Source organism: Cricetulus griseus, chromosome 2 (assembly GCF_003668045.3).
Source record: "Cricetulus griseus strain 17A/GY chromosome 2, alternate assembly CriGri-PICRH-1.0, whole genome shotgun sequence".
Lineage (NCBI taxonomy): Eukaryota > Metazoa > Chordata > Mammalia > Rodentia > Cricetidae > Cricetulus > Cricetulus griseus.
Genome location: NC_048595.1, coordinates 66,306,809 through 66,333,210, shown reverse-complemented (window position 1 = coordinate 66,333,210; position 26,402 = coordinate 66,306,809). Strand labels below are relative to the sequence as shown.

At 38.6% G+C, this 26,402-nt stretch overlaps 1 protein-coding gene across 9 annotated transcripts in view; it reads right to left on the bottom strand.

The window, feature by feature from the left end:
• Mpdz (multiple PDZ domain crumbs cell polarity complex component) overlaps positions 1-26,402 on the bottom strand; it is a 152,036-nt gene that overhangs the window by 108,021 nt on the left and 17,613 nt on the right. For 6 of the 9 annotated variants that reach the window (XM_027400212.2, XM_027400216.2, XM_027400219.2 and 3 more), the window contains exons 2-4: positions 23,497-23,564; positions 19,992-20,064; positions 17,237-17,403 (exon numbers count right to left, since the gene is read on the bottom strand). In XM_027400212.2, coding sequence (XP_027256013.1) covers positions 17,237-17,403; positions 19,992-20,007 — 183 coding nt within the window. In that variant the 5' untranslated portion in view covers positions 20,008-20,064; positions 23,497-23,564. Of the gene's footprint in view, positions 1-16,024; positions 16,338-17,236; positions 17,404-19,991; positions 20,065-23,496; positions 23,565-24,226; positions 24,373-26,402 lie in introns of those variants that run through there. The other 3 variants (XM_027400213.2, XM_027400214.2, XM_035439833.1) reach the window with 3 other exon arrangements.

Below are 26,402 nucleotides of genomic sequence, written 5' to 3'. Positions count from 1 at the left end.
ATGCCTCTATGGAAAATGCTTTTGTCATATGTTGCTTGTCTTTGAGATTATGCACATTACTCTGGAGATTGTTTTTAATCTTCAGAGTATAAAAACTGTCTGATGCTCTGAATAAAGTTGGTTATTGCATAAGATTTCAACCTCGGTTATCAGCTCCGATCTCCCAGGTCCCACTGCCTCTAGAGCAGTGAAAGCAGACATCTTTGAAATTATCTTCAAACAAATTTACATGTAGCTAGTAAGAGCTGAAGATATAAATAAGCCAATGCAACTGGGCAGTCGAAGTACAGTAGCTGCCATTGCCCAATGTGCTTTACAGGAGAAATGAGCAGCATCTCTAGTAACTCACTTACTCAGGGAGCCACTGTACAGCAGGATTCCAAGAAAACAAGAGCTCACTTTACTTCAAAATGAAATTAAGCTTAGCCTCTGGGAATGCTTACAGCAGAGAACCCCTTTATCAAAAACAAACTAGCAAGCAAAAAGTAGAGAGTATGGGAAAAGGCAAGAAAAAAATATATCAAGTGTGAAATAGAAACCAGGAATTCTGGAATATTCTACCAATGAGAGGCAGAGCAGTAGCTACAGCCCAGAATGAAGAAAAGGGGCATGTACAAAAGCCAAGACCACTGCCATCTACTTCAAAGATTCCTGCCTACCACATATCATAGTGATGCAGCAGACATCCAAGGCAAAGAAAATCTGAAAAGTCTCAACTTGTCGTCAAAAAAGAGAAATCTGGCCACAACTGAGCAGAGGGACCAAAAGCAAAGAGGAAGCCAAAGGTGACTGCACACATCTGTAATATCCAAGGAAAATAGATAGTAGGATGCTTTGTGCAAGACATTCTATCTCCAAATAAATAAATAAATAGTGAAAAATGAAAGCTAAGGAACTGGGCACAAATACCTTCCATTTTCATAATACATATGCAAATACAGCTGTTCCCTTAAGTTTGGAGAGAAAAAATACCAGAGTAAATTTGGGGGCAGAAAGTGAGTAATCTTAGACAGGAGGTCCAAATTAGACAATGTCCACAATTAAAGAATGCAGTAAAAAGGTTTAAAATGTGAATACCAAATGTGCTATCTGTCTTGGTACTCAGATGTTAAAGCAGTAACCGAGGGTCTGTACATCACTGGATGAATCAATTCTCAACTTGTTCCTACTACAGGTAGAATTTGGTAGCCAGTACCTTATAGGAACATACAAATACTAAGCCCCTAGCGTGTTTGTTGTAGTGTTATCTATAATAAAGGAGGACTGGGAAAGATTTTTAAACTGACAGAGGTTAAATATACTTCACTGTATTTCACAAAATGGAATATGAGCAGGAACTACATATTCATGAAACATCAGTGAACCTCACAGACACAAAATAGAGACAAACAGTACAGCCACAAAGCATATACAACAAAGACCTGCATTTCCATAAAACTGAAATTCTTCCCATGGCAAACATCACAGTGATTCCTCTGGAGGAAAGTGAGAAATGGTTCCAGAGGACATTAGGGATGCTGATAACTTCCTATAAATTAATTTGTCTTGATTATATAAACACACATTGCACTTTTAACACAACTGAAGATAAATATTCAATATGTAAAAAAGTGAAGCTTTCAAATTTTTCCATACCACTATTTATCATTTCTATTAAAGGTTACAATACGAGACATGTGATTAGTGCACAGAGCCCATGGCTTTCTAGTGCACGTCATGAAAGCACAGTTCTCTGAGCAAACACACATGTTAGGAGCAGCGCTTGTGTGCATCTGACAGGCATTGTGTTTCTGTCAAATGAATGTTAAAATATGTGATCTTCATATTGCTTTTACAGCACTAGCTTTGGTAGATTCCAGAAAAAAATGCTTATCAAGTATCACCATTTTCCTATTTGTTAGTGCTAACATAAGGGGGATTTGCCTGGGGACTCTGCCTCACCAGGTGCACGACTTAGAGAAGCAGGCTTTAAACCTGCACTGTGTCTTTTCTTCTAGAAGAGCAAAAACTGTGCTTATTTTCTCGAAGATTTACAAAAAAAATGTGTAAAACACTCTCTGGAACTGATCCAAATATGAAATGCAAAGGTGGAGAGAAGCTGAGACTTTTCAAGGAAATCTATCAGCTGAAATTACAACAAGCACAAGAAAAAATGGCTACATATCAGGACTCCATTTCAAGCCTGGATCTTGTGAGACCTCTCTTCCCACAGTGCTGATTAGAGCCAATCTCAATGTATTACTGAACAGACAGACTGAACAGAAATTGATGGAAGCACTCTGATTTAATAATCCTTGTTTTTAAAGCTAATGAGAGAAATTGAGTTGTGTTTTCAATCAGGAGGCAACTGTGGACAAAAAGAATTTATACTTCCTGAACTTTATGAAATCCAGACAGAAGAGAATGCAGTTCCATGGAAGGAAAACACTGTCACATATAAGCACAACTTTACATGTTGTCTCTGGCCTTCCTTTCATTCCTTTATGTATTTGTTAAGCATCAAGTTATGTGAGGCTGGGCAGTCTTGGGGGCAGTTAAGTGAAAAATTTCTTTCCCTAGTCATAATTCTAAATGTAAATAAAAATTTGTATTTAAAATTAACTGTAAAATTATTCCAAGCAACTTAGTTCCCCCAAGTACTGAGATGGATAACTTTCTTTCTCAGCTATGAATTCTTAAGAGCAGAGTAGACAGTGGTCTAGAACCTGTAATTTACAGATACTCCTAAAGTAAATTCTAATAGCCTTCGACTGGATAGATTTAACAAGTAAGAGGATTCAATTTAGAAAATAATTCCTTCTCCTAAGAATTCAAAGAGCCATTCTGAGTGGTGGGGACGTAAAGTCTCTGCACCTGCGCCCATTAGGTGAGAGGGCAGAGTTTCTGTGGCCTATTTGTCATAATATTCCCTGTGCTAGAAAGCATAAATTACCCACTATAAAACTCAAGATGGAAGGCAAAGAACACTTAAAGCCTAGAGAAGGAAATGAATTAAAGAGTATGTAAGGCTCTTGACTTTTCTTTCTGGTATTTAGTAAAGTATATACAGATAATCACTAATCTACCTAATGCAATGCTGATTAGTGAGTTAAATGATAGCATCAAGTGCAAAACTGTAGGCCCAGCTCTACACAATGTCAATTAATTTAAATGAACGGCCACTTCACAGGTTATGCTATTTCATAACATTTTAGTTTTCACTAAAAACTATACCTACAAAGATCTTACTCATTTCTGAAACTACAAGTAATTTATATATAAATATTACATGTAGCTTAATTTATATTACTTATAGTTTCAGAAATACATATATGTATATATACATATATATACATATACATATACATATACATATACATAAATTCTGCTACCACAAACACTAAAGCAGCATAATGGAATGTATTCCATATGACTATATAAATTAATGTTCTGAAGAAGGCCTGTGATGTTAAAATCTTTTTAAAGGATGCTCAAGTGAAAAGTCTGGGACTTGCCTCCCCCAAATTTCATAACACATGTATAAATAACTAATTAATCTTTGTGAAGAAGAAACTGAAGTTTGAAGAGTCCCAATTTTGTTTCAAACTCTTTTCATTGGTGTTTAAAGGAAAAATATAAGTTTACCTTTTAAAGCCATTAAGTTATGGGGTCTGTGAAATGCCTCCACAAGAAAAAAAGGGTAATGGTACTGGCCACCAAGCCTGATGCCCTGAGTTCAATCCCTGGGATCCACATGAAGGAGAAACTAAATACAACATGTTGTTCTCTGATCACCATATTCAAGTTATGGCCTGTGTATGTACATTTGAGAGCACACACACACACACACACACACATCAATATCAATATAATAAAATAATCAAGTTCTACAATTAAGGATTCTTAACCTACTCCCTTAGTTTCCACTGATATTCTAATTCCAATATTAATAGTTCTTGTAGTGGGATAGGCACCCCACCTGCACCTATAGCCAGTTTGGGCGTGGCCACAGGTGCAGACCTGAAGGGGAGTGAATTTAGGTGTAGATTCAGCACAGGTGGTGTTCTGTTGCTTCTGGTCAGGAGACATAGAACAGCTGGAACTTGCTGTGGTCACCTGCTTCTTGTGTAAGTGCATTCTCCCCAAAATAAATTTGCTTAACCTGTACTGAGTCTCGTGAATCTTGATTCCCATGCAATAAGTTCTGCCTTGGCAATCCTAGGGTTCACCTCTGGGCACAATGGGCACAAGGTGTGCAAGGCAAGAACTCCTACCACCATGTCCTGTGCCCAGAACAGCTCTCATGTGCTTTGATATCTTCCCTTTAATTGTGTTTGTATTGTGGTAGATTTAAAAGACAGATGGTCACAAATACTTCCAGCTCCTCCACCAAGAGGAAGAGTGTATCTCCCCGTGTTTTAAATCACCTTACTAAGGTTTTGACTGGGAATGGTGGAAGGAGGGGATATTCATTTCTTTGTGGGTTGGTTTTGGTCTGGCTTGTGGAATCAGAGTGTCACAATGGATCTTTGCTGTACAGATGCAGCTGGTTGCAAGCTCATGACACTAGTCCAGCCTCAGCCACTCAAATGCAGGTATTATACATGCAAACCATCATACCTGGCCCCAAATTTCCTGATGTAGTGGTAAAAAGCCCTTTTAAGGGTAGGAGACAGGGAGCTGGCAGAATGTGAGGAGGAGAAGAGGAAGGGAGAGGAGGAAGTGGAGGAGCAGAATGGTTGAGTTGGAGGAAGAATAGAGGAGAGCAGGATGAGAGATATCATAACAGAGGGAGCCATTATGATGGCTCAGAGGGAGAGATCTGGCACTAGGGAGATTTCCAGAGATCTACAAGGATGACACCAACTGACAATCTAGGCAATGGTGGAGAGGATAACCCTAAATGCCCTTCCCCTATAATGAGACTGATGACTACTTTATATGCCATGCTAGAGCATTCATCCAGTGGCTGATGGAAGCAGAAGCAGACACCCACAGCTATACACTGAACTCTGGAACCCAGTTACAGAGAGGGAGAAATGAAGATCAAGGGGATCGGGACCAGGCTGGTGAATCCCTCAGAAACAGCTGATCTGCACAAGGGGGAGCACATAGCCCCCAGTCTGCTGTCTGGGATGCCATCACGGAACTGATCTAGACCCCTGAAAGTGGATGCCAATGAGGAGGTCTCGGAACTGATCCTAACTCCTGAAAGTAAATGCCAGTGAGGAGGTCTCAGCAACCTATGGGGCCTCTGGGAGTAAATCAGTATTTTCCCTGGTGTAAGAAGGGACTGGACACATGGGGGAGGGCCTAGGCCCAGCCAAGGATGATGTTGTGGAATTTGGGGAGCCCCCCCCATGGAGGGCCCTACCCTCTATGGAGAGTGGAGGCGGAAGGGGGCAAGGGACTGGAGAAGGAGGGGGGAGATGGATTGATATGTGAAATTATAATTTTATAAAAATAAAAAATAATAGAAATAAAAAATTCTTACCTTGAGCTCATGTCTTTTTAATGGCAGTGTCATATAAAGGAAAAAAACTTAGTGGAGGGATCAAGGAAAACTACTACTTTTGAGTTGCAAGCTGAACCAGTCAAGTTTTTAATGTCAATATCTGAAAATATGATTCATATTCAAATTATGATAATGTACTCTTGAGTACGTAAAAAGACACTTCTTCAAAAATGAACAAAATATATTTGTCACACCAAGAGTCAACCTCAAGTAAAACATCTCACTATAGTTGTTACCAATGAATAAACTTGAGCTTTCAAGTGAAAATTATAATTTTAGAACAGATATCTGCCAACTGAGCTCTGACACCATACCATATCTAAGGTTTTGTTGATTGGTAAGATCTCAAATGTTATTATAAAATGAAATTTTATTATATAATTAAATATAAAATTTAGTTTTGTCAATATCCAAATTTTCAAATGGCCAAAGTAACATAAAATCAAGCTTGGGTAAAAGCCAAAGCTAAAAATGGCAAGAAAGACCAGTAGGATTTAACGCAATGGAACATGAATACTCCTTATTCTACCTAATCTTGAGGAAAATACCAAATATCAAAGAATGGCAGGGGCTGTAGTCAGAGCAGAGCAGTAAAAGCATTTGCTATTCTTGTAGAGGACCAGAGAGTTTGGTTCCAAACACCCACAGTTCTAGGTGTTCCAATGCCCTCTCCTCTCCTGCCCTCTGAGGGAACACATGCACATATAAATGCTCATTCTGCCACACAGACACAGGCAAAAAAATAAATAAATAAAAGCAATAAATCCTTAAAGTAATGAAGGGACCAGCTCCCCATTTAGGCAGCCATAACAGCCGAACACGTGCTTGTCTGACCTTGGCTTAGTCACTAAGGTCAGATGCCTGCCCCTGTCGGCAGCCATGGCAGTAATACGTGCTTTTCTGACCTTGCCTTGGTCACTAGAGGTTAGGTGCCTGCCTCGTGGCAAGGAACCAATCAGAAGTTAGCTGGTGGTGCTATGCTTTATGTCTCTGGGTGTGCTTTACGGACAAGTGCACAGCAATGACGTGCAGAGCATAGCAACCACCCTGGGAGGGCCTATGGGCCATAACAACCAGTTGGCCAATCAACACAGGGCAAGCCCTCCAAGCCTGGAGGCACACCAATCCTGAGCCTGTGTGTACCCCTAGACACTCCCCTTACGCTGCCCTACAAGATCTCTATGCAGCCCCTTCGAGCTGTCTTTGCTAGCAATCTGCATGGCGGGTGGGTGAAAGACCCGAGTTAACCTGGGGTTAGCTCGTTAAACAACAATAAAGCCTCATGCTGTTTGCATCAAGCTTTGCAATCTGCCTGGTGATTGGGGTGACCGAGGTCCTGGGCGAGACCCTGGAGGCCTGAGTTTTCTGGGGGTCTAACAGTAAAAGGAGAAGAATGGCTATAATTTTCTATAAAGCTATTTCCCTCCTTTTTTTTTTCAGTGCACACATCCATGTAAGGCCACATTTTTTCCATATATATTAGCTCCATATAAGTTCCATATAAACCAGAGATAAGTAATCAATCAATGCAAAAGCAGGTTAGAAAATCCAACTTTCTTCTATCAAGTATTAGACTAATGAGCAAAAAAATAAATAAATAAAGCAAAGTTACTCCTCTCATTACTTTTTAAATACAAAATGGGTTTCTGTGATTATTTCATATCAATTAATAAATATTTAAAACATCTCACATCTTTAATTTTTACTAGGGTCAATACTTGGGGGTAAAATCCATAAAGCTTTTTACAGCTCTTTTTCAATAGTATTACAGACTTATTTTATTTATGAGTGTGTGTCTGTGTGAGAGGATGTAGACCTGTGTGTACCAACCTGTACCATTGTAACAGAGCCCAGTCAGAGGCCATCAGATATCTGACAACTGGAACTGTAGGCATTTAAGGGAGCTGGGATCCATAAAGGGGTTCTCAGGACTACAAAGCACACTTAACTGCTGAGCTGATGGGAGAAGTCCTTCTGTGTATATGTCTCTCTTATTGGTTAATGAATAAAACACTGTTGGCCAATAGGGAAGCAAGATAGGTGGGACTAAGAGAGAAGGAGGATTCTGGGAAATGTAGTAAAGAGGAGTCACCATGTGAGCCAAGGAAGAGAAGATGCATGCCGCTGGCATCCTCGATAAGATACGTCTTTATAAAATATATAGATTAATGGTTATGGTTGACACTTAAGACAGAGCTAGCAAATACTAAATCCTAGTCATTGGCCAGCAACATTGTAACTAAGATAAGACTCTGTGTGTTATTTGGGGCCCTAAAATATTGACAGAACTCAGGTGGCTGGTAGAAAGAGTTATCCTTACACGGAGCTATCTCTCTAGCCACAGTTCTTCATAAATATCATGAAATCAGAATGTTTGAAAACTGTTGCCTTAGAATATTAAATTCAAGTAAGAAAGGTGAGCCCATTAAAAAAAGAAGGCTAATATCTACTAGTGCTACTAAAGTGCTGGCTTATTGTTTAGACCTTTCAGATTCATTGCATTTAGGTACCATTATTTGAGTAAAGAGAGAGAAAGGCTCAGTGAAGAAGTATGGCAGTTGTAGTAGTACTAATGGTGGTGGTGGTGGCACTGGTGGTGGTGGTGGTGGTGTGTGTGTGTGTACACATCCTATGATTGTAGTCTTAAACTCATTTACTAAAACCTATTAGTAACAGAATACAAATCTCATTCTGTCTATCTCTAAATAACCCAAAATCACACTACAACAATTTGAAAATAAATAATCCTAAAGAGCCCTCAAGTCATGAGGAAATCCTTAAATTATGCTCAATAATTTATGAAGTCAGTAAAATATAAACAACAGGAATCTCTACAGTTGAGAGTCAGGTCTTGGATTCAGCCTCCTGGGTTCAGACACCAACTCAGTCATGTAACCTCACTGTGATTCCATATCCTTCTAAGAGCACGAGGAACATCCTCTCTTCTACTGTCTAACATAGATGTCATGATGACACTGAACTATATCTAATGTAAGTCCTGGCACAGAATAAGATTAACAGTTCACTGAGATGACAATGATGATGAAACAACAATACATAGTTCTTAAGGAAGTTATCTACGCAGAGAGAGTACAGGATCTCCATAGGAACAAGGGGTACTCGTCACTTTATGTTAAAAGTTATCTCTTGGAAATAGAATGGTACATTTAATGCAGAAGTATTTTGAGTATTTCATGGTATTTAAATGTTAATTAGTTAAGTAATCACCTTTGAGCTCGACGGTGTATGAGATATAAAGTATTCAAACATAAACAAGGCACAGTGAACGGACTTCCAGCCAAGCTGTTGACTAACCACACAGCTCCTCTTGGTGTGTGCTGGCACCAACACAAGCATCACAGCACACAACACTTTGTGCTGTGCTCATGCATTTCTCAGGACAGCACTCATTCATCTAAATCTCAAGAAATGTGTTTTCTCGGCCAAATCTTCAAGGGAAAAATTCAAGGAATGTATCTTGACAAAAAATATTACCATCAAAGTATACTCAAATTTTTTACATCACAAAACTACCAAGATTAATTGAATTAATCCCCTGCATGCCAAGGCGAGCAGGAGTTCAGAAAAGACACGAAGGTTTAGCAGCATCTTTTTTCCATCATTTTCACATCTCTAGGAGATAAATGAAACTATTAAGTGCTCACAACTTGCTCAGAGAGAAAGGATGAAATAATCCTGCAGACAAATGTGGCTGGGAAGTCAGAGTCCCACAGAAACCGACACCATTCCCACGTTGCTGTCATTTTAACCTATGTCATTGAGTTGACCTTTAACATCTAAATTATAAATATAAATAAATTTAGGATGAAACATGTCATAATTAGAAGAATAATCAAATTTTGGAAGAGAATTTCATAGTAATTGCTAATCTTAATATGAATTTTAAAACATCAGGAATGGCATTTGTTTTACATTTTTTTAAATTCTCACTCATTCTTCTACAGAGAGAACCAAAGTCAGAAATAATGTAAACTTAGAGTAAAAAAGGCATTGTTTTCAGATAACACAGACCTGCTCTTTCCTCCTCAGTCTACTGTGAATATCTGCATGGTCTTGGGTAACACTCATAACTGCAGAAGCTCCAGCCTTGTCACTGGACAGGATGGGAATAAGGCAGACTGACACACAAGTTAAGGAAACCAAGGTCCAAGCATTCAAGGGCTTCTTAAAGCTAACGGGTGTTGCTATAGCTTCTAAAGTAAATATTTTTCTTAAATTCTTTTCTTAAAATTTATCTTTAATTACATGTATGCATGTGTGTCTCTGTGCACCATGTACAGACATCCGATTCCCTGGACCTGGAGTTACAGATGGCCTTTGAGCTCCCTGGAGTGGATGCTGAGAACTATATCCAGATTCTCTAAGAAAGCAGTAATCCCTCTTCAGTTTTTCTTTTTTAATTCTCTGAATTTTTATCTTTGACACAAAATACCATATAATTATCAGCATTTCCTGTTTCAGATACACAGGCATTTTCAATAGCAAAACATGCTTCATTTGAATCCAGCTCTGTGCCATGTGAACAGTGCCTTCTTGGTCAGGGAAAACAAGAATTCAGTCTATTCAGTGCCTCTGCATTTACTATTTAGTTAAGAAACAAACATTGAAAGCTGTTATTGCACTAAAACAAGGTATTTGGAAATTTTGGAATTTTGGAAACAAACTTTATGTAAAGTGAAAATATACTCATTTTCTTAATGTACATCAGAATTTCAAAAACTATCACAGATATTTTCTTTCTTTTTTAACTTTAATTGATTGTGTGTGGTGTGTGTGTGTGTGTGTGTGTGTGTGTGTGTGTGTGTGTGTGTGTGTGTGTGTGTGTGTGTGATGGTCAGAGGACCTTGTCTATCCATCTTTGTCTTCCACCTTAGACAATCTTGTATCCTTTGCCACTGTGTGTCCCAGGGTAGCTTGTTTCAGAGCTTCTGGGGCTCCCCTGTCATCATCTCCTCAGAAATGCAGAAACTGAAGACACATTTTACTGCATCTAGGCTGTATACAGGTTCTGGAGATACAAACTCAGGTCCTCACAGTTGAGAAGCAAGTGCTTTGTCCCCTAAGTCATCTCCCCAGGCCTTGTCTTCTCATCAATCTAAAGCATAAGAAATTACAGCTGATGATGCTGTGACTTAAAAACATTGTGTTTCCACATCTGGATACGAACTTGATTCTTCAGTTTTACAGGTATATATGCACAGACTCAACTCTTCAGGAATGACTATGTTCATGCCAGACAATCAAAAGTGACACTATAAAACGCACATGCAGCCTTACCCCATCTCTGCCATGTCACTTCAGGTACCCTTCATCAGAGAGGCCACTACTAAATTTTGGGCATAATGCTGTATTCTTATCATGAAGAATATGAAAAATAGCATTCCTTTGGAGCATAATTCATGTATTTTAAAATTATATTCAAAGTTGCTATTTATCAAAATGTTACTAAAATTCTTACCTTAATTTTGTTATGATTAATTCCACAAAATGTAGACATTTCTTTCTGTTGGAGCACTTAGGGTCTTATGTATAGAATCATACCTGCTAATACCGAAACTTGGATTGTCTTCAGTTCTTATTTGTATTCACCTATCTCCTTCACTCCTATTATTCTAGCTCAGACTTTAAGTACTATACTGAACAGGAGGGAGGAGAGTAGATATATTCCTGATATTGAGTTTTTCTCCTTTTGAGATGATGGTAACTGTGTGCTTGCTATAGATTGACTTTGTTGTGCTGAAATATACCTCCCATAACCCTATTCTCAAGATTTTTTACCATGAAGGAACAGTGGAAAATAATGGTGTTCATATGGCTCTTCTGTACAGGTGTTACAGACCACAGAATTATGCAGTGAGAACACAGCTGACAAATCATGGCGCTAATCCACCAGTATCATTTTCCAACGGAGGAGGCCCACACACAGGGTGGTGGGAGTATTTGCTTAATGAATAGTCACTGTGTCCTGTGAAGCCATGGCACTCCCTTTCTATAGTGGGAGTCAGCCCCCAAACTCCAGCAGTGTATTAATCATTTACTGGGCTTTTCCCCTATGCATTGGTACATTGGCTGACTCCCCAAGCAATGCATGATTCTGACAAGAAAGTAATCACAATCATTACCCCTACTCTCTCAACCAAGTGTTTGTATAATCTTAGAAGTCTTCCCACCTATAGTGATCTTCCTTTGCGGACAGCTGATCAGTGTTAATTTTCAGGCCAAGAGACTTCTATTGAGACATTCACAGATGCCCAAAGACAACAATTATGGCATGTCTAAAGTTGTTGAGACATAGCTCTCAAAGAGATAGAGAAGAAGAGGTAGGTGAATACAAATAAGAACTGGAGACAATCCAAGTTTCTGTGTTAGCAGATATGATTCCATACATAAGACCCTAAATGCTCCAACAGAAAGAAATGTCTACATTTTATGGAATTAACTATAACAAAATTAAGTTAAGAATTTTAGTAACATTTTGATAAATAGCAACTTTGAGATAGGGAGAATCCTGCTATATTATTCACTTGTTTTTCATTGATATTAGATGTTCCATAAAGATATTATAAATGCCTATTAGTACTTCATAAAACAGTTAATGTGGTAAAAACTCTCATTGCCATGGAAATTTTTAATTCAATGAATGTCTCACAAAAAGTTTATAATCCCCCAGTTCTAATATCATTTGGTTTGGTTTTTCCCGAACCCTCAGGAACTGAAATTAAATGACATGGATTTTATAAACCAATGTCCTTAGATATCCATAGATATCTGTGGTAATTTTAGTGTGTGTACATCTGTGTTCACTGTTGTTCATTGTTCCATTTGTTTGTCATCAGGAGTGCTTCTAAATGTAAACAGGTAAAACTTAGAAATACAGAAATATGTACAAAAAAACGTTACAGCATGCAGATGGTACTTCAAAAATAAAAGTGATTTTTAAAATGATCTAACTACTAACTTTTACGCCATGTCAAACCTAGCACCTCTTCAGATATTTCAAATAATGTTTTACATTTTCAAAGAGAAGTCTATCTTAGGTTATATACATATATATTACACATCTAAATAAAATGTGTACTCACCAAATGTTTTTGAAAGGGGTTGGTAGATAAACTAGGAACCTGGATATAGTAACCAAACCATGACATCAGCAGAATACCATATGCCAATGATGCTAACAAGATCCCTTGCAAATGGCCTTGCTGGCCCAAAGCTCATTTCCCCAGAGTGGCATCCCTGGTAATCTGAGCTAGCCACACCATTTCTCCAATCTTAGAATTACTCTCTGTTGCCATGGTTTAAAAATAATCTTGCCAATGCCAGTTTCTAAGTCCTGGTCCTAAATTTCTATTTTAAATTAATAATTTTAATTCACAGTGTTCCTACAAGTAACATAGGGGAGCTACTTGGTGCCCATGGCCATTCATAAAGTAAGGCAATTAATTAATCAGGAAAGCAGAATCCACATCTATACTGGACTGGAGTAACTTCACTGAATAAATATGCAAATCCGATATCCTCAAGGCTGACAAGTTTCTATTATTAAACTGCTAACGTGTTTATTTCTCCCACAATAGCTAGATTTTTTTCATGAATACGAATTAAACCCTGTAGTTAATAGCTGTGATGACTAGGTGACAGTGAGGACACTACTTGAGAACCTGCATTTGACAGATCATTGACACACAGTCACAGTTCCTTTTCACTTAAACAGGAATCATGCAATAGGAAATGAGCTGGAGCGATTAGAGATTATTCAGGTTTAATAGCATACATCCTTTTAGCTGGCGTTAGAACAATACACAATGTGGCGGAGTTAAACAGAGGCATCAATTATACTCTCAGACCTGCTAATATTTTTGACAATATTTAAATAGCACATCCCTTCAGGGCACGGCTTTTTTGCCCTCTCAGTTACACACCTGTCAAGTGTTTAATTTGCCAAAGGGAAACAGTTTGATTTCTAAGGGCAATCTTAGTACTGTAGAAGCAAATTGGAAAAATTAAACATCATTGAATGGAAGTAATGAGAAGGATTGGAGGGGAAAAAATTGCAGGTTTAATTCAACACGGCATGTCAGCATCTGTCATTAATGCAACAATATGATCATGCTCTTCAGCATGCCATATACACCTCGAGCTTTTCAATTATTCACTTCCTTTGCTTTTCTGAAAGACAGAGAATGATACTAGGCATGGGTAGGAGGGCTGGCTATAGTAAAAAAAAAAGAGATGAAAGCAATTAATTTCCACCTGCTGTGTATATAAAATTGTACGTTGAAAACATAATATAGGTATTGGGCAACAAATTAAAACTAGCAATGGGTAATTTGTATGGTCACTTGATTAAAAGCATGAGAAAATCTTATTCTTTATATTAATTGTTAAATTATAAACATTCACAATTTTTAAGTCTAACACAACAGTCTAGAAATGTAAAATTAAAATTTAAAATAGAAAATAATATAATTGTTGAAATGATACTAGATTTGTATAAAAAATAAAAACAAATCTGCTGAGTAAAAGGAACTGCCAAAGAAGCAGAGATCCACAGCTAAGCACTGATCCAAACTCCTAGAATCCAGTTGTAGAGAGGGAGGAGTGATGAACAAAGGGATCAAGACCATGGTGGGAAAACCCACAGAAACAGCTGACCTGAGCAAGTGGGAGCTCATGGACCCCAGTCTAACAGCTGGGGGGAACCAACATAGGACTGAACCAGGCCCCTGAATGTGGATGTCAGTTGGGAGGTCTGGACAGTCTATGGGGCATCTGGCAGTGGAACCAGGATGTATCCCTAGTGCACCAATGGACTTTGGATGCCCATTCCCCATGGAGGGATACTCTCTCAGCCTAGACACACAGAGGAGGGCCTAAGTCCTGTCCCAAATGATGTGAAAGACTTTGATGATCCTTCCTGGAAGGCCTCACCCTCTCTGTGGAGTTAATGGGGGATGTGACTGGGGGATCGGTCGGGGGATCGGAGGAAGGGAGGGAGAGGGAACTGGGATTGATAAGTAAAATAAGACTGTTTCTAATTTAAATAAAATTTATTTTAAAAAGGAACTGGTATAGAATGGCATCCACCTATACTAGACTGGAGAAACTTTACAGAATACATATGCAAATCAAGAATCTCAAAGTCCTGGGAAAAGTCACCAATCTTTGAGAAATGCATAAGCATCAAGTCTATCCTTGAAAGAAACAAGAAACAAAAAGTCTAAAACAGGCTGCAGATACCAAAGGCTGTAAAGAAACCAACAACTTATAGCTCTGCCTTATAAATGTATCACTTCCCTTCTTGGGCCTTTGTGACAAAGAGAGCACAGCTACATATTCCTCTCCTTTTCTACTTGTATATGACAAATGGCTAAGGAAACAAAAGTTCAAATACATCTAGGACATGGCAGCAGAATTCAAAGGCCTCACAACATAATCTTGAAATATATATTGTAAAAATGTAATATAGAGTCCAGTGGCTGCTCAGGACACAATATCCTGCAACAGCTCCTGCCTTTCACAGATGCCGACCTACTGAGACACTGTCTGTGAGTCCCTAATTAGTAGACTTCTTGGTGCCATGAGCTTCCCACCTAAGAAGTGTATTTATATCTAAGGAGGTATTGTTGGCCACACATCCTGATGCTATCCCCTACGCTGCCTCCTGCCTGGGAATTCAACAGTCTAATTGCAGACTTGTACTAGGAAACACCCCCCATGCTCATAATGTTTAGGAAGACCCATGTGTATCCCGACTTCCTCTATTTAGTGTCCTCATCATGCTATCTATGTCTGGTGCTGGGACCTAAACTCTTCTGGGAACTCTGGCCACAATGTTGTCTGTCGATCTGTCTTTATAGAGTTAAATAAATCTTACATCCTCACGGAACAATTTCTGTCTCAGTATCCTCTATAGTATCAGACTTTCCTATATAAGTAAGAAAAACCACAGCAGGCTATATATTTGGTCATAGAAAGTGAAATTCGCTAGAGTACTCAATAGATTACCCAGAAGGCTTCATGTGAATCATGAAGGCCCACATAGCCTTAGAGCTCCATCTTATGTCCACTTAGAAAAAGCAGAACCAGTGCAACCTGTAGGCAACTGGTGTCCTTTCATCAGACACAGTGGACCCAGCCCTCTTCCCTGCAGAAGACTGGCTAGAATGCAAAGATCCACCTACCTCACTTGACAACCTGTGTTATTTTAATACTCGATATATGACTGAACTTTCCGCTCATTAAAACTATGTGTTCACACAATACACTAAGAAGACCTCTGTTCAATGTCCTTACACTCTGGAAAAGAAAAAAATAAACCCAGATAATTTCCCAAGCCATGTTTATGCTTATATTCTAGATACTAATTTCTTCAAAAGCTTGCTAATCCATCAGTATTGAAAACCAATATTTTCCAATAACTTATCAAGAGGAAAAATGCATACATACAACAAAACTCCTTTTTACATTTATAACCATGACTTTTTAAATAATTACGCTGATACTTACAACAGAAAATAGATTGTGGGAGCTTATTGTGTCTCCATATTACCATGCACGTGCAGGTGTATATGGACTTGTAGGATCCTTTGTTTCTTTTTCCTCAGCACTGCACCACCCAGCTTGTCTGTTACTGTTTCCATCTGCTTGTTAATAGAGGGTTCTGGGGATGGGGGCACTCTGTTGATTAAGCTATCTCCTTGGCCCAATAGAAAATATTTCTGAAGATTCTTTTTATTTCTGTGGAGTTCCAGGAGCATAGCAGAATCTGGGTGAGTTTGGAGGCACTGAGCTTGCTCCTCTACTGTCCATCTGTTGGTATCTGGAACATCCATCCCATTAGAATTGTTCCTTCACTGAATTATGAAACTAGTTTTTTAAGTTTCATTTTTATCCTTTTAAGGCAGAATGTTTGCTAGCAAGACATCCATAACCATTAAATTAATACTAAAAACATGACACACAATTTAACTGACTTCAAACCCTAAGAGGATAAGATCTGTTTTAAAAATATTTTAAAACCTGTGAAATGGTGATTAAATTAAGTAGGTTCAAAGAACATCTGACTTTGGTTTTCATTCTGTCATGTGATATGCTTTCAGTTTTAATATAAATGTTCAAACTTTTTAATGTTCATAATTTTTACAGGGAATAAAACATGGTGTTACATTTAGAAATCCTAATGTTTATCACCATCTGATGCTGTCATGGAAGCAAGTGCTACTTGCACACTCTTAAGAAGTGAGAATTGCAGCTCCTTTAGCTGATGACAATGTAATTATCCTCTTACTGTCAAAATAGAGGTGACTTCCCTTTCTCACACACATGATTAAACATACAAATTCATGCTACTCTGAAATCCTGTAGCTGTACTGGATGTCTGAATGTGAATGAGCAAGATCACATGAACAACAGGGCTTGGTGATGATGAAAACCAAGTCTGCAGCCACCCAGCCCAAACATTTGCATCAGCCTTCCTCCTGTGGGAGCTCGTGTCTAAGCATCCACACGAGCTTTCAACATAATGTCACATCATCGGCAACAACGGGTACAAAAATAACTAGCAGGGAAAAGCCACAGTGAGTCTCAATGCCTGTTAGTGGTTTAAATGATTCCATTATTTATTAATACACACAAAAGCCAGCCTTTGGAAAAGCACAAGCCTTTTTTCACAAGATCTTTAGGACATCATGAGGACCACCTTGCGTGATGACATCCTACCTGGTCTTTCAGCTGCTGTAGAGAAGTCTGAAGGTTTAGAATCTGACTGAAGAGTGGGCTCTGCAGGACAGACTTCAGGAGGCTCAGTTTATCTTCATTTGCAACATCCCCACGCTCCTTTAGCTTGTTTTGCAAGCGCTCTGCTGCCTGCAAGGCTCTGTTTTTGTCTATTCCGAAGAGAAGCATCAGTCAATAATAAGATTGAAATAAGACTTGTCAAATCCATGAAGACGCTGCACCTTTAGAAATTCTAAAACAATTCTAAGTGCACAGCCTTGTCAATAGTTTAACTGAGTGCAAAGCTATACAAAAGCACTTTTTAAATCAGTACAAGGACACTCTTTAATGTTTAAATATTTTCCTCAACATTAAATAGTATATTTACATGTGCTTCAAAACAATCCAGCTGCTTCATTAGATTTAGTAACTATAGGTATACTACAACTTCTCACTGTAAATCTTTAAGTCTCTTATAATGAAATTCATTTTAAGAGCAGGAACAAGGTATAAGGCACACGTAGGAGACAGTTGTAAAGTCATAGACACTGATGCAAATAATGTATAACTGAACTCAGTGCCAGATGTTTCAGCTCTTTTGAAAATCACATAAAGTCTTCCATGACCTTAAAAATCTAATCTCTTCTTTTTAAAAAAGATACATGAAATTATATATATATATATATATATATATATATATATATATAAGAAAAATTAATAATTAGCCCATTAAGTGGATGTGGATGCCACTGATGAGTTACCTCCAAAATACAATAATTTCATATAGTAGAATTTAAAGTATTCTATGCTTGATAACTAAGGAATAATCAATACTAGATATTTCAAAAGTGCTGTTTCAACCCTTTTAATGCAATACCCTGAAATTAAATAGCACATTTACAAACACTCCCAACCAATATAATTCAAATCACCATTAAACATATTGCAAATCAGATATGCTATGGAAGTGAGCATTTTCAGTATGCCCTAATGGTCCTAGTACATGCTTCCACCAATGAATTTCAACACATTCCTGAATTACACAGACATAGGGTCTTTTCTAAGTCAAATTTGTTTCCTCAAGTGGAGATTATGCAAGTATGTCCTAAGCCAGTCATGACAGCAGCATGTGCACCTATTGCTAATCACAGTAACCAGAAAAGAGGGATCATCAGAGACAGTGCTTATAGCACCACATCTGGCATTCCTCAGATCCTGGGCAATTAAATACAAAATCTATCGCTAATGAGTATATACACACAAACAAGATGAAATAAACAACACTGTTCCTGCAGAAATTCTAAGCAAAGAATGATAAAGATACACGTGAAAATTTTGTTGATTGTATGTTCTATGTTCCATGGTAACTGGGAACAAAAATCTATTACTAATGTTTACATCAATTCTGAAAATGTGTGCTACTTAGTAACTAGTAAGTGCTGACAGAATGAAATCTAGAAAGCAGTGGTTTAATGGAAGCCAGACTTTTCCTTTCCTTCTCTTGTATTACAAGGAACTTGCCTATGTGCTCCAACAGTTTTTTTTTTTTTTTTTTTTTTTTTTTTTTTTGTTTTTTTTTTTTTTGGTTTTTCGAGACAGGGTTTCCCTGGGGCTTTGGAGGCTGTCCTGGAACTAGCTCTTGTAGACCAGGCTGGTCTCGAACTCACAGGTATCTGCCTGCCTCTGCCTCCCGAGTGCTGGGATTAAAGGCGTGCGCCACCAACGCCCAGCTGCTCCAACAGTTTTTATGGCCTATGATTTCAGTGCGGAACGGGGCATGGAAAATATATCCACACTGAATTTTATGATCAGAGTAGGAACAGAATCAAAAGTCCAATGTCACAAACAGCTCTTTTTTCCTTTATTGTCCCAGTCCATCAAAACTGGCAACTGTGGAGACATTGTCCTAGTGCCAGAGTGAACTGTGCATACCCTTCAGTACCCAGTCTCCCAGGAGTGACCTGGAGAAGTCACAGTGCTGACATGTCACAACCTGCAACGTGTGCCATACCTGGCACAGCTTTCTCTCATCAACTGTTTCTAAAACTACACTGCAGTGTGGGAAAGAAAGGAACACACAAGCAAAGGAGATCAAGATCTCTCAGCCTAAATCTTTCATGTAGACACTAACTTATTTGAAATGGAACTGGGAGATGACTGCCATCCTAGCGGGCAGAGCCACGCACTTAGCACCACCTTACTGGCACTAACAAGTGACTGCTGCAATGCTAACTTACTGTGAAGCTTTCCAGGGGGACCCAAACGCCAGGACTGTGTTTATAAAACAAAACAGAGTTTCTCTCTCTCTCTCTCTCTCTCTCTCTCTCTCTCTCTCTCTCTCTCTCTCTCTCTCTCTCTTTGGTTTTTTGAGACAGCGTTTCTCTGTGTAGCTTTGGAGCCTAGCCTGGCACTCGCTCTGGAGACCAGGCTGGCCTTGAACTCACAAAGATCCACCTGTCTCTGCCTCCCGAGTGCTGGGATTAAAGGCTTGTGCCACCAACGCCCGACCAGAGCTTCTCTTAAGCTTATTAAAACTCATAATGTATTGACTATATATTTACTTTTGATTATGATTTGATCTGCATAACCATGTGAATACATTTTTGCAAATACAGAAATCCATTACCCAGTTCAATGCTACTAGATAAAAAAAAAATTAAAACCATGTTCCTATAGCTATGTAGAACACAGCATACTAAAAAAGCAGTGGAAGCATGTTCAAGTCTGACAAAAACAGGGAGAAATGAGGAAGTCTTACCTATGGTCTCCAGCATCGTTTTCAGAGTTCAGTGTTCTCTATAATGATTCAAAACACCAACTAAAATGAAACTCTGAGGAGAAAGGAAATAAAATGGAGTCATTGTGTTTTAATAAAAAGACTAAAAAGTGTTCAGTACTTTTATAATTTCTTTATTAAAATTATAATGACTTAAGTTCAACAGTTTTCTTCATATGCAGCAAAAAAAAAAAAAAAAAAAGTCATTTTGACCTACCAACTGCAAAGCTGGGGAGAACTAACTGCAACACTCTGGAGAGTAGGCCCCGAACCTTACCAAGGCAACACAACAGATCCAACCCTGTTAGCTTAGATGTGGGTGAACCAGTCACAAATTTGTGAGCATGGGAGAGCTGCCCCCATGTGCCATCTGGTGGACCAACCCTGCAGCTGTCCAGGACCAGACCCAGGGTTATGACTTAGCCTGCCCCAACATCTATAATCTGCTGGAGCAAGTGAAGAAATCTGACCTGCAGAACTAAAGCTGCAGGATCTCCACAACACAGGGCAACAGTGGGACATACAGGAAGAGGACCCAACATTGACCTTGTAGTGGAGACCAGGGTACTCTAACCAGACCAATTACTCTTTGCAATGAACACTTGCAAGTAGAGATGTATGGACCAAGGAGTACGGTGACACTTGGGGGGCAGTGCAGCTTCCATGATGAGATTTTTAATTCCTTCCTTCCCTTTTAAAATTTTTTCTCATTTTATTTTCTTCATTTTTAAATCTTGAATTGTGGTTTTTTTTTTTTTTCTGGGGAGGGGGGCAGGGGTGGAGGGCAGATTCGAAGGAACCAGGAATGAATGGGACAAAGATACATTAGGTGAAAAACATAGAATAAATAAATTTTATTAATAAAAAGTCATTTTAAAACTTTTATAACTGTTGCAATAAGGCAAAAGTACTGTTCTAAACAAGATGTGAAAGTGTACAAAGCCTTTCCTTAGCAGCCTCTTAAGACAGACCACCAGCATCTGGAATTAACAGCAAGACTCTCATGCCACAGAACAGAAGGTTCACTTGTGTGCACAGAAGAAATTCTGTTAGCAACACCTTGAAAGCTGTTATCTTGTCTCAGATGCCCACAGCCCTAACTGGGAAGACAATACCACTGAAAATAGCCTTTGACACCACCACAGTCCATGAATCCCCTCAGGACAATGCATTAAACTGGGGATTATAAACTTAATTTAAAAAAAAAAGGAACAGTGTTACATCTTCAAAGGTTTTCAAAATATCTCCCTGAATAGAATGTTCTCCCCCCCCCAAAAAAAAAACAAATAAAAAGCCCAACCCCAAAGTTTGCCAATTGTTTCAACTCACACAAGTCTTTTGCTAACACTTCCTTCACTAAGCTCTTTGAAATAGTGGACACAGTGGACACAAATCTGCAAGGCCATTGTCAATGACCATCTCCAAGCCTTATTCCCTAGCTATTCTTTACAGCCACCTCCATAACTCAACCTCCTCACTGCCTCAGTGTCTCCAGGAGAGAGCCAAAAGAGTTTACATGATTCTTCCTCATTTTAAAAAGTAGAACAAGTTCTTACTGACCAAAAAAAAAAAAAAAAAAAAAAAAAAAAAAACAAATGTCATTGACCAAACAATATCACTTGGTATAATGGCATATGTAAGAAAATGCCACAATGAAGCAGATTACTTTACATGCTACTAAAAAATGTTAAACATCACAACATATATGAAAATGAAAAAAAAGTTCTTCTTCACTCTTGGTCTTGAAAAAAAAGCAGGCCATAACTCTAAGAATCAGCAAGTTGGCCCCAACCCACTCTTTACAGGAAACTACATTTGGAAAACTAGATGGTATGTGATGTGGTCAAACAACCGCATGGAACACCGAGGCCTGCCATGCCTGCCATGCCTGCCATGCCTGCCATGCCTGCCATTTGCTCTGGGCAATAATGAGGGCAGTGTTTACTTTCTGTTCCAGATTTGGAAGACACTGACAATACCAGCTCCATTGCACATAGAGAGATATCACAAAGAGTGGTGCTTCTTTGAAACAGTTCCCAAGTATCAGGAGAAGGCCCTGACTGAGAGCTAGAATTGAAATCAAAATAGCTACATGGCCTTAAACAACAGGTCTAGCATCTCAACCTCAACTGCCCAGAAAACAAAGTCATTTATTGTATACTCTAAGACAAAATGAAAAGGATAACATGGCAAGTTTTAGTTTACAAATGCTACAGGGGGATCTCATAAATAAACCACAAATATTTTAATTTTATAAAGAAATTTTAATTGTCCTCCATAAAATAGGCTATTACTAAATACCCTTTCAAAAAATTAACCCCTTGATTGATTGATTGATTTCTGTGCTGATGGAGATGAAATACAGAGATTTGTGATTCTGAACAGTCAGTCTTCAAAAACTACCTTCCGTTCCTCAGAAGACAGTAAATAATACAGAGACCCACAGCTGGACAGTATCCACAGAGTAGGAGACTTTGGAAGACTCAGTCTTAAATTGGATGTCTTCATCAAAGCTCTTTCTACTCAAGGCTCAAGGATCTATGCAGAAGAGGAGGCAGAAAGGCTGTGAGAGCCAGAGGGATTTGATGACTCCAAGGAGCCAGTATCCTGCAAGCACAACAGGTATGCAGGTAAGAACTTACAGAGACAGTACCAGCATGCACAATGCCTTCCCAGGTATATGCTGGATGGGGTCATAGAACTGAAAGAGGAAAGTGGACACAGGGTCCCATTCCTAACCAAGAAGCTACTTGTAACTGATGGCTTCTGGCAAAGAAAAAAAATCAGTTTTCTTCAATGGAGTTTCACTGAGCATGTCAAATTCACTTCAGGCCAGGCCACATACCCAGGAGTAGTTGGCCAGCACAAAATGAACTTCACTGGTATTGTGCACTTTTTGCTTCATTTTGCTTTGTATTGACTTTTTTGTCTTAATGGTCTTTGGTTTACTACTGTGATGTTTGTTTCATTGGTTTTGTGTGTGACTGAACTTTTTCAGTCACACACAAAGGACAAGAACTTTTTCTTTTTTAAGTTGTTCTTTTCTATGCCCTATACCCTATGCCAAAAATTCATTTCTAATTATAAACAAACTTGTAAGAGCAGCTCGATTGCAGAGCTGAAGGAGATAAAACACGATCAAAATATACTGTATAGAAACTTAAATAAAAGAATATGAATAAAATAAAATTACCTTCTCTTAATTTATTTATCTATTCTGAATCTGAGAATATTTAGAAATAAGTAACAAGAAAACAAGTTTTTGAAAGAAAAAATGTTATTAATATACTCAATAGAATCTTGAACAATACACATTCCCTGAAAATTCAGAAAGATGGGCAATGTTAAGGACTTGCTCGGAGACTAGCAGGCTTATGAAGAATCCACAGAGGAGATCCCAACTGAGAAAAACACTATTGCCCACATTCAGCTACAAGCCAGGGAGGGAGAAACAGAAGGACATGCTCCCTCTACAAACAGCACTTACCACAAGGGTTAAAATGGAAGACAGCTCAGCAAGTCACAGACAGCAGTTTCCAGATAAGATCATTACTCCTGCAGATTTCAGAGATTTAAAACGAAGTTAACAAAACAAACAGAGAGCAGTTCCACAGCTGGTCTACTCCTTTAGAGGTTTCCATGGGATTTCCATATCAACAACTGTGATAGGACAAGAACTTTTTCTTTTTTAAGTTGTTCGTTTCTATGCCCTATACCCTATGCCAAAAATTCATTTCTAATTATAAACAAACTTGTAAGAGCAGAACTTTGGGGACATAAAAGCATCAAATTTACTCCCTCCAAACTACTGACACTAATTCTCCTACTCACCTTTCAACAATCCTTCCCTTTTTACATCTCACCATCATTGTAACTGTTCGATTACATGGACAAATCAAAAGCCCCCAACCTGTGCACTGTTCACAGCATGTTACTCAATTATTCTCTTAATCTTCACAGTCCACTTGCTTACACAAGAGGAAGCAGGCACAGGGCAAGTCCCTTGTTGCAGGTGACATCACCACTATGAAGCCACAATTTGAACACACAGCCTGGCTCTAGAGTGTACAGTTCAACTACTTCAAAACACTGCCTCTTAACAGGAAAAAATTCACCATTCTTTTTCTCCTTTCCAGGGGTAAAATTACCATGCAAACCATTCCCTGATTTCCTACTTTGCTCTTTGATGCTGTGATAAAACACTGACCATAACCAACCTGGGGAGAGCAAGTTTCTTTGGTTTACATTTCCCCAACACAATCCATCATTGGAGGAAGTCAGAGCAGAAACTCAAGCAGGAACCTGGTGACAGAAACTGAAGTAGAGGCCGTGGAAGAATGCTGCTTACTCTCTTGCTCTTAAGGCTGGCTCAGCTTGCTTTCTTATGCAACCCAGAACTATCTGCATAGGAGTAGTACAGACCAATCACTAAACAAGACAATGTCCCTCCACTTCCTATTCAAGCATAGTTTATGTCAAGTTGATTAAAAAACAAAACAAAAACCTTACCTGCACTCCATACATGATTAAACCAATGAAAAAAACTAAGCTCAGTGTAAATAAAGTCTAAAATTAAATAGACTTTAATATACTGGTATATATACATTCAACATAGCCAGTTATCAGCACAATCTGAACAAGTCAGAACTATGTAATTTTAGAACCTATGGCTAAGTCCTGTCAGAGAAAGATAACATTCATCGTTCATCACTTACATGACACTCACATATTTTAAATAATCACCTTTAAAATGCAGTATTTTAGGAAAATTCCTCAAGAAAAAGTAAATCTATACTAATGTCCAAAACATGGCTGTTGCATTTCAAGTGCTAGGACTAAATCCCCCAACACAGGGAGAGCCACAGAAGTAGTGGCAACGATCCATGTATTCAACTTGTAGTCATATAACCATCCGGTTATAAATGAGCCTAAAATCTGTTTCAGTAGCCACACACTAGGAAGAACAGGACACATCCACTCAGTGGATTTGGTATTGGGAAGGATGCTGACTATCTTGCTGCCCACAGTAGTACCCTTTGGTGCCCCACATACTGTTCTCCTGTCTTCCAGACAAGAAAGATGTGATTGATGTTTTTGCAAAGTCACAGAGCTCTTACGTGGGGGAAGTTGTACTTGAAATCCCTGTCTGACTTCCAAGCCCACACTCTAGCATATTGCCCCTATTTGTTTAGAGAGGTTCTGGCCAAGTAGTATGGGCTGACCGAAATCTCATTATGTAGTCCTCAAGCTCTTAATCCTCTTCCCTCAGCCTACGGGTAAGTATGTGCTACTGAACTCAGCTTCTACTCTGTATTGTCCATATCGTCCTGAAACTAAAATTACACGGTAGAGGTACCAATTTTTTAAAAGAGAATGTATAAGATGGTGTTATTACTATCTACATAAAAAAGAATATAAAATGTATTATAGGTGGAAATTAATAGAGACATATTTGCAAGAAGCATAAAAGTGCGTATTTGTAAAAGCTATTTCAATGTTTTCCCACAAATGCTCACAGTGACACACAGTAAGCCAGAGGGGAGAAGAGAAACCACTGAGCACCACATTCTTTAACTGCATCTTACCTGAGCACTGTCAGGTTGAACAAATATAAACACAATGCCTACTTAAATTTGAATTATAGGAAAATGAATACTTTTTATGTGTATGTCTCTTGGAATACTTCAGAAATATTTATGCTACATTCCAATTAGGTGCATATCTAAAATTCAAATTAACTGAGCTTTTAATTGACAACCCTATTATTTTTGTGTTTGTTTAGGAATACTAAACCTAAAATATCATTTATAATTTTAGGCCTCTGTGCTTTCTGTAATTTTGTATGATAAAGACAGTTCCCAGATCCTTACTAAGTCTTTGAAGACATTGCCATAAGATTCCCCAACAATGGGTTGATAAGATGTTTTCTGCAAGGAGTGAAAAATAAACTGAATATTTGGTTTTACTGAGGAGCAAGTGCTAACTGGCTGTTTTGCTTTCTGACAAGCTATTCTGGAAGTATGCAGGCACAGACCGTCTACAATTTGAACCTGTGCTTCAAATAGCAAATTATCTGCATGACGCAGATCTCATGCAACTAGCAAGTGAAACTGTTCTGTTCTAGTATTTCAGTTTGCTTTCTATTTGCTGTGAAAACACCAGGACCAAAAGTAACCTGGAGAGTAGGTAGGTTTATTTCATCTTTGCAGGTTACAGTCCATCATGAAGGGAAGTAGTCAGGGTAGGAACTGAAACAGAGACCATAGAGGGATGCAGCTTACTGGCTGGCTTTCCATGGCCCACTCAGCCTGCTCTTATGCAATCCAAGACCACCTTTCCAGGTTCCAAGCACACACAGCAGGCTGGGCCCTCCTGTTGCTTGCTTCTGGATGT